Source organism: Sinocyclocheilus grahami, unplaced genomic scaffold, assembly GCF_001515645.1.
Source record: "Sinocyclocheilus grahami isolate Dianchi unplaced genomic scaffold, SAMN03320097.WGS_v1.1 scaffold368.1, whole genome shotgun sequence".
NCBI classification, from domain to species: domain Eukaryota; kingdom Metazoa; phylum Chordata; class Actinopteri; order Cypriniformes; family Cyprinidae; genus Sinocyclocheilus; species Sinocyclocheilus grahami.
Window position 1 is genome coordinate 723,943 of NW_015505547.1, and position 9,846 is coordinate 733,788.

The 9,846-nt window shown below is 35.6% G+C and overlaps 1 protein-coding gene across 2 annotated transcripts in view; it reads left to right on the top strand.

Moving 5' to 3' along the window:
* The window catches only part of LOC107549321 (metabotropic glutamate receptor 4-like), a 182,749-nt gene that overhangs the window by 117,162 nt on the left and 55,741 nt on the right, over positions 1 to 9,846 (top strand). For both annotated transcript variants that reach the window (XM_016230369.1, XM_016230370.1), the window contains exons 4-6: positions 3,171 to 3,306; positions 4,628 to 4,782; positions 6,591 to 6,731. In XM_016230369.1, the coding sequence (XP_016085855.1) occupies positions 3,171 to 3,306; positions 4,628 to 4,782; positions 6,591 to 6,731 (432 nt within the window). The remainder of the gene's footprint in view (positions 1 to 3,170; positions 3,307 to 4,627; positions 4,783 to 6,590; positions 6,732 to 9,846) is intronic.

Here is a 9,846-nt window from a genome sequence, read left to right on the forward strand (position 1 = left end):
AGAGTAAATGATGACAGAATATTTATGTCTTGGGTGAACTGTCCCTTTAATTGTTACTGAAGACAGGCTGCTAAAACATCTGGATGCTTTGTTAGTATCTTCTCTTTAGCTTTTTTCACAAAGTCTGGAAAGGATAATTAAGTCTGCCACAAATCAGAGGATCAACTTCTGACATCCTGTCACTTTGGTCTCACTCAGGGCTTGACTCTGAATGTGTCATTGCTATTAATAGAACCTTTTCACAACATTAGGTCGTGGCTCTTTTTCCTTGTGTATTTCCCTAAAGACCCTTATGAAATGTTTCGACATGCAATTTTCCTGCGCTGTTGTATTTATTTTTGGCAATAAGAAGTTATTTTATTTTATTTATTTTATTATCAATTGCCATCATGGAGAAATATTCCTTTTTTAATCTAGATCTGCGAGCGAGCTGATGTTAACCAGTCAAACCCTGACCACTGGGTATAATAAAGATCCCCATTCTAAAGAACATTCTATCTCGAATTACATTATCAAATTATTGTTACTTCTACATGAATTGGAAGTTTCACAATACATTGTGCATGTCATTCATTTCTATGGACACAGTGGACAGAAAGAGCTCCTTTCAAAAATCTGTTTTAGATATTGGTTCCAAAAAAGCAGTAAATAATTAGAAAACTGACCAACCCACACAAAGAACTCTTATAACTCAGTCAGTTTCTCCATCTTGTCAGTACCCATCTGTTCTCAGATCACCCCTCCTGCTGTTCATTATTTTTGATTAAGCATCAAATATGACCCTGCTGGAAATGCTTGTGCATATATTGGTCAATTTGCACAAGCCATGCTTACAGGAATGCATCAAAACACCATTTGTTCCTTTTAGAAAGCCATTTATTCCCATTAAAATAAATATGCTAAATTTCATTAACGTAGAATTCTGTTACAACAGCTTGGCAACCAGAACCAAACTGACACTGCAACCAGTGGTGTGAGCTTGGGACAGGGTGACCAGTGGCAAATGGGTTTAGGAAACCTGTTTGGAAACAATAATTACTTTTGCAATTTTCTGTCTGTCTTTATTTTTTGCAATTCTGTTGGCTAGCAATTTAACAAACTATTTACATGTTTTAACTACTGTAAAATACTGTCTGTAAAATATATTAAAACAGAAAATAGTTTCATACACACCCACCCAAGTCACTGTGACTTTGCTTCATAGCTGTCTCATTCAGTGACATGTGGAGTTCTTACCTTGAGGCCTTCAGTCATTCAAAATATCTCCTGACTCAAAAAGTAGCATATGCACACAGCAGAGGGCTGCAAGTGACTGCAAGACTCCCGCCGTTAGGAAGCCTCTCCATATGGCATCTTTGAGGGTTCTCTTTTCTGTCTAATTAACGCCTTTAATGCAAATCAGTGTTCCTCTCTCAGCGATCACAGGTCAAACGCTTTTAAAATGCCCTCTCCTTGGAACGGCAACCATCGGCTTGTGTGGAAGTTTACAAGGACTCTGTGTTTTCTCGGAAAGGATGTGAGAAGTTTAATGAGCTTATTATTATGCGTTCGCCCTCTCCTTGGAACGGCAACCATCGGCTTGTGTGGAAGTTTACAAGGACTCTGTGTTTCCTCGGAAAGGATGTGAGAAGTTTAATGAGCTTATTATTATGCGTTTTTTTTTTTGCAGTTAATCTGCATATGACTATTTGCTGATATGACAGGAGGTTAATTCAAGGCATCTGTGAAAGGAAGATAGATATGTAACGGTTGGAGATTGCGAAGATGAGACTTTCTACAACAAAAGATTACAACAAAAGAGTTAGGGCATTTGTTAAACATACAGTAACATACATGATAACAAAACAAAAAAATTGATAATGAGGACTGATGCAGTTTAAGAACCCAGCAGAGCAAAACTTTTACACACTGGGGTTCCAAAGCTAAACAATGAAGTTTCTCTGTAACATCCAGATTTTTCTACCGTTAAGAAGATGGAAAACTCATTTTATTCATTTGATTTTGCTCTTTTGCTATTCAGGACTGTTGAAGGTACTTGTTGTCAAGTGGGATTTTGGTGAGAGAAGCCAATAATCTGGTGAGAATTCAGATACCTGAGGCAAGATAGTACATGACCAAAACAGCATAATTACCCATGTTGACATCCTTTTTTAAAAAAAATAGTTTTATATATAGAGGGAAACAACAACATACAGGATATAAGACACATTTACATATTTATTTAAAGCAACTATTCTATTGCATGTAGGAATTTTTAAATCAGTTTTATGCATTCTCATCGTGCTTTACTGTTTGAGCTACGTTACGCAGGGTTAAAAAAATTATATTTATAATAAAAAAATTAAATTATATATATATATATATATATATATCATGCATGTATCAGATATATGTTACTTAGTATAATGAACTTAATTTATTTATTTATTTATTTTTTACTCAGAATCTTGTTCTAGGTATTAAAATGTGATTCTTGGTCTGGATGTGGTCTCAGCGTATGTTCTCTGAAAGGCTTAAAAGGTGATAATTACCTCCAGCACAGGTGGCTACGATATCTTGACCATTGCAGACAATTCCACAGCTCTAAATAGCTACTTAGCCACTATACAAAGTGACTTAGTGACTGAATGCTGCAATAAATTCAGTATCTTCTATTTTTCAGCTCCCTTGGACCAGCAGGTCTTGGCCTTGGTCTTAGGGGGTCTGGTATTGATCTCAGTCGACTGTGGAGAGAAAATGATGAGGATAAAGCAAGCCATTTGACTTCAACGTAGAGTACAAACACTGTGGTGCATTTAAAACTTTGTTCTGTTCGAGTGCACTGTAAAAAAAAAATGTTTTGTCAAGTAACCGAAAAATGTGGTAACTGGATTTATTCAAGGCAAAAATATGATTTAATATATCTGAATAGACCTGACTACACTAGGTCACACCAACAAAAGTCATTTTTAAAGGTCAGATGAGGTAGAAATAGCTCCTTATGATAACAGTTGCATATTTTTACAGCATATATTTGAGCTGTCAAACATAGCAACGTCTCCCTCATCCAGTGCACGAGTGAGTTTGAACAGGACTACTCATAATAAGCTGTTCAGCGGGGAATTTTTCAATGTGCGATTCCATATTTTGCAACTAGTAATAATGCCACTTTTTCTTTTTTCCCCCCACAGGAAGTGTGTGTATCTCACAGTCGGTGAAAATCCCCCGTGAGCCGAAACCAGGGGAGTTTGATAAGATAATTCATAGACTGGGAGAAAATCCGAATGCGAGGGTTGTTATTATATTTGCAAATGAGGACGATATAAGGTGAGTAGCTTTTCTTGTTTTTAAATTAGCATCTATCTTGTAGAATTATATAGTATAAGTTCTTTTATTTTAGCTACGGTGAAGCAGTTAAACTTATTTCTGCTATTAATCCATTTGTGCAGAGTTACAAAGTTAATAAAACAAACACCAAAATGGGTATTGCTTTCTAAAATAACATCTGAAATACACAACAAGGACTTTGCAGGGAGGTGAACAACTCATTTCCCTGACCTCTGTTATAACACGTTTAATTTGCCCCATGGGAACGTCTGAACGCCCCAGCACTGAGCACCTGGAGTACCTAATCAGAACTATTAGAACCCAGCTGTTCTCATGAAAATTGACAAAAAGCATTCACTTAAATGTGCTATTAGACATTCACTGAATAATAATAGTTTTAATTTGAAGGAATAATTATGGTCAAACTTTTTCAATTTGTTGCTTGCTTAAGCGTTCAGGATGACTGTTTAATCGTGCTTCTCTAATTATTGTTTGTCAGTTGTTGTCCTTGAGTTCATAATGGCTTGTTTATCCATGTTCACATCGATGCACCTGTAATTCAGAAAGTATGCTTTTCTAATAAAAAACGTCTTGATAACATGAATATGAAATCAAAATCGACCCTGTGTACTTTAATACATATTCTTGAATTTATTGTGGATGCAAGTAATAACTTGTTTTAAGTTTCTTTTTCAGCTGATGTCACCTTGACCATGTAGATTGTTGATTAATATTAACCAATAGCCAAATAGATATTTGCATTTTTGTAGTTAATGCTTCATTTTGCAAGTAAAATTAGTTGTGAATGCCGTTTCATGTTTAATGTAGGTAAATAAATTGCAGTGAGGGTGTAGCTGCCAAAGATGTGGGCGAATTTTTATTCAGTTATTAAAAATATTGATAAGTTACTGGCATATAAGCCCAGAAAATGAATTCCACGGCTTACGGAAAGACACTGAGAGTGAAGTCTGTTTCTGTTTAAAAGACAGAAAATGATTTTGTGTGCGCTGCCTGAAACATACTTTATTGAGCCATTATTATCTTGGGGAAATGCTTTTGCTGTCAGTTGTGCATGACTAATTTTGACATCAATTGCTACCGTGCCTGACGGAGAATGCTTAGAAATTTCAGCGCTGGGCAGTGTCAATACTGACCTTTCAATAACATATTGATTTGCAGTTACTGTAAATGGAGAATCACCAAAGCACCACAGAATGCAGACAATAATTGCAAACAAGTAATTAGAGTTGATGTGACTCAGAGCCTGGGAGCAAAGCCTATATTCAACATTTTATGGAAACTGCCACTCATCTTTTAACAGGAGGCTACTGCAGGCGGCAAAAAAAGCCAATCAGACGGGTCACTTCCTGTGGGTGGGGTCAGATAGCTGGGGCTCGAAGATATCGCCAGTGCTTCACCAGGAGGAAATGGCCGAGGGAGCTGTCACCATCCTACCCAAGCGACAGAACATCAGAGGCAAGTGACAGATTAAATCCTCCACTTGTCAGTGGCTGCTCTCATCCATTAGAGACCAGTTCTGAACTGGAGTGTGTGCTTAATGTTTTCTGACAACACTTTAGCTACTGGTGATGAATTTAATAAGCGTAACAAGTTACGGTGCATGCATAGTGTTAAAAGAATAGTTCACTCAAAAACAAAAAATCCCCCAAATGCGTTTTTCTTTGGAACACAAAAAGAAGACTTTGAAGCATCTTTATGCAGACAAGCCTGTTAAGTTCCATATGCACAGTTCCACAGTAGAAGTGGTCAGTGTGTTTTTATTCACACTTTTTACAGTGTGTCTTCCTAAGCCATGTAAAGGTTTTTAGTTTACAAGTAAACTCCACAGACTAGGCTTTTACTAAGTTTTATTTAACAGCCTGTGAAAAAAAAGAAGGAAAAAAAGAGATTTAATTCCACACAAAAAAGTTTTTTTTTTTAAATATAATTTAAAACATTAAAAAGCTAATTTACAACAAACATTGCATTTTAGTTTTTTTTTTCAATTATTATTTTTCCAAAGAATGTGCTACACATTATACAACATTTTTGTATAATAATAATAATAATAATAATAATAATAATAATAATAATAATAATAATAATGATAATAATAATAATAAATGTATTTAAACATTTTAAATACATTATATTTTATTATAAATACATGCATTACACATTATTATTATCATCATCATCATCATCATCATCATCATCATCATCATCATTATTATTATTGCGAATACAAAGATAAGTTTTTGTATTCAAACAGTATATTTGACAAAAAACGCAATGTTTTGTTGTAAATTAATTGTTAGATTTAGTATTTTGTTAAATCTGTTGTTAAATACAGCATAGAATAATAAAATAAAATAATTAATAATTTTAAATATACACATTACTACAACAACAACAACAACTACTACTACTACTACTACTCTAAGAATTACATTTTACTATACAATGGTAATTTATTGTAGTGTAAATAATGTAATTTATGTAAATTTCTTGATGTTAAACCAGACTTTTATTTTGGCAGATTGTCGTGGAGACCTTTTGAGTTTCAGTGCATTTGCCAATAGCTTTTATAAAATTAAAGGTATTTGCCGATACCTTTTTCAGCTATTTGTGGATAGCTGTTATAAAATGAAATGCTCATGAAGTGAGCTCTCAGAGTAGGTCTAGAGATGAAGTTCATGTGGAGAGTGAGACAGTAGAACCTGAAACACCATGAGCATCATGCATGCTTGAGAATATGTAGCGGATGAAACTGCACCACCCGCTCACACAGAGACACACAGAACATGCAAACTTAGCCTACATCTAGACGATCAGGTGAGTGGTGTTAAGTATTGATATGGTGGTTTTATTCTTTCCAGTTAATATCTATATTAATGTATTGTTCAGTTCTATATGTGTTCTATCTCATGACCAAAAATCATGATTTTTTTTATTTATTAAAATTGTTTGGTTCTTTTTGTAGCTGGACTGCTCCAAAACTATGAATTGTAACTAGGAACTGTTCTTCAAAAATTCTCCTTTTGTGTTCCACAGAAAAATGTCAACTAGTTTGAACTGACATGAGGATGAGCAAATGATGACAGATTATTCATTTTTTTGTGTGAACTATTCATAGCAAAAATAGAAGATTCTTGGTGAGACGAAAATGATGTTAGATGCAAATGTTCCGTCAAATCATGTTGCTCTCTGAAGTTCATTGGCTGAGAGCTTTGACTCTGACAGAGAGCATTAAAGTGACACAGATCTCATCGATCTACCCTCAGGCTTTGATCGCTACTTCACTAGCCGCACACTCGAGAACAACCGGAGGAATATCTGGTTTGCGGAGTTCTGGGAGAACAATTTCAACTGCAAGCTCAGCCGCCATGCCTTGAAGAAGGGATCCGGCGTTAAGAAATGCACAAGTAAGAATCTCTCCCTCACCCTCTGGCAACACTCCATTTCCAGAGCACCATAAAAGAGAGAAAGTGAGCAAAAAGAGAAGCCAAATCTATCGTAAAAGACTTGGCCTGCTGTTCTCAGATCGCCTGAAATGGGCTTTTGTTTACACCAGAGTCTGATTAGTCATACCACAGCAAAGCTGTTCTACGCCTGATGTTTTCTGATGCACAGCAGCAGCATCCCTGTGCTAAGCACACTGAACCAATACAATCCAGCCAATTGGATAAGAGATCATGATTTTAATTGATTCGAGGCTTCTCTCAGCCCCATCAGCTACGAGTCCAGCCCTGGTCAGAGCCCGTCCATTTGACTGTGGAGAAAGGTTGACTCCTAGCAACACATTTCAGGTTTCGTCCAATCAGTGCAGGTTGTGATCTTACGAGGAGGGGTTTCCGTCGGCAGACCTTCTTGAGGGTGGCTACGGTAGCGCATCTAATTCTCAGCATGTAGCCTACCAAGCATTACAGCGCTTACTGTACTGCACCAGTAAGCAGGGCAGGATATTAACCTCTCGCTTCAGTATCGGTGTGGTGACCTCCTACAGACGGCGGAAGTCAGATTATGTGCGACTGTGGCAAAGGGGCTCACTGTAACGTCTGCAGTGCGCTAAATGTCACCGTGCATAATCCCTGTCAGTGGGCTCGCTTGTAATGGCTGGCCTTTAGCGTGCTGCAAGAAGTATCTGGCCTGAAACAAAATCCATCGCTCCGCCACAACATAATAAATCACTTTTTCTTTATGCTAATTGCTGCGCCCACGAGAAAATTCATCATTGTTACCTCACATTCTTGAATAGCCATTGGTGATTAAATGCGGTGCTTCTATTCACTTGATTAAAAAATATGGTAGGCTGTTTTTGCGTGCGTGAATGAGATGCAAAACATGCCACTCAGGACAGCTTTTACTTTCTTTTATGGTAGTTTTGCAGTCAAATGTATTTCTCACATACTTTTGCTACACCCAGGGGCTCACATCTGAAATTTTGGCAGCTTAATCTATCTTTTAAAAATGCCATCAAAGGAAAAGTTAATTTACAACAAAGCACTGGATTTCTATTTTTTGTCAAATAAAAGTGCAGCATTACAGATTTTGTATATTGTCAGAATTAATACATGGAAGAAAAAAATATTGTTAAAATTATAATAACAATCATAGTAAATATTATTATCATGCATTTAATCATCATAAGTTAATATAATAACACATTATATTTCCTAGTATCTTCATGCAACACCTTTTCAGTGTATTATATATATATATATATATATATATATATATATATATATATATATATATATATAAACACTTTTTAGATTTTTATAAAATATAAAACACGTATTAGGCAGAAAAATGTGGTGCAATAATTGCATAAATACAGAAATATTGTATGTTTTTGTGTGTAAGTAAATATGCATTATGTAAATTACAAACAAATACTCATGAGACCCAATGAGATACAGTTAATAAAAACAAAGGATAATTTATAATTAAACAATAAAACAATAATGATTAGTTAATTATAGTAATTATATATCGACAATGAATGAAGAACTCGCTACATACTACATATGCCTATTACTGTAACTATGTAGAGACTACAATTTATACACTATAATTAACTACAGACTAAAAGTTTGCAAATGATTTAAAAATCCTTTATAACTGTATACTTATAAAGTATTATTATTGTTATTGCTGTTATTATTATTCTAACGAGTAACTTTCTCTTTATGCTAATTGCTTCGCCGACAATTCGTCATTGTTACCTAAAATGAAATGCTTCTATTCGCTTGATATTAAAAAAAAATATTGCAGGGTGTTTTTGTGTGCATGCATGAGATGCCCAACTCATCACAGCCTTTTTTCTCTTTTATGGTAGTTTTGTGTTCAAATGTATTTCTTGCATGCTTTTGCTACACCCAAGGGCTCACATCTGAAAACAGGAGATGTGATGGTGTATGCGAGCAGAACTGCACATGTGCTGTCATCAGGCTTGATTATTCATGTAAAGAACAATTCGGCATTTGCCATGCACATTGTAGCAGATTTATAATGCCACATGGGAAATGAAAATGGTGTTAGACTGTTTACACAGCTCTATTAGTTCATGAAAACGACCACACATTGAAATACAATGCAGCCTTAACTGGGTCGCATCCTCTAACAGCTTTGTCTCAAAGGGAGGATGTAATATTTGTCTGAAAGCACTGATTCAGAACCGGAGGCCACAACAACTGTGGCTTGCTAAACCTTTATCGTTCGCTGTGGAATCTGGAGTTAGCATAGCGACAGTCTCCCGGGTCTGGGTGTTTTCGATGCTGTAATAATTGCTGACCGAGATTAACAGTCAAGATCTGCATTTTTTTTTCTATTAAGGTTTAGCTTGCATGGTTGGATTGTTAAGATTAGACAAGGAGTTGTTTTGTAGTCTCCAAGCGAGCATGGCATAATTATTCGCACAAAATATTGTGTAGTGAAAATGCTAAATGTAAGTCTCCTAGTATGCTACACGTGCTGTCCATAGAAGACCTGTGCTTTCTGAGAAAATTCTGAGTCTGTTTCGCACGTTGTCATTGGCACAGTGAGGAGTTGTTGCTTTTTTTAGTCATCTAGACAGACTACAGTGTAAATATAGCCTCAGAGGGACAATGCTAATGCATGAGTCAACAGGCACCCACAGATTTGCCCAAATTCCAGCTGACATTTTCGATAATGACTAATGTGATGGAGGATCTGTGAAACATATTTGGGGTATGAATCAAAGCTTGATTTTGTGACATTTCTGCCTTTCATCCCTTTCATTAGCTGTGTGCTGGGTTTTACATACAAGATGCAAGGTATTATTTGCAGTATTTCATACCAGTGGCCTGGATTTCAGGAAAAAAGCCCCTTCTCTGCAATTCATTCATTCATTCATTAAATAATTAATTAGTTAATTCATGCATTTATGCATATGTGTATATATATATATATATATATATATATATATAAATAGGTGCATCACAATAAATTAGAATGTCATGGAAAAGTTCCTTTATTTCAGTAATTCAAATCAAATTGTGAAACTCGTGTATTAAA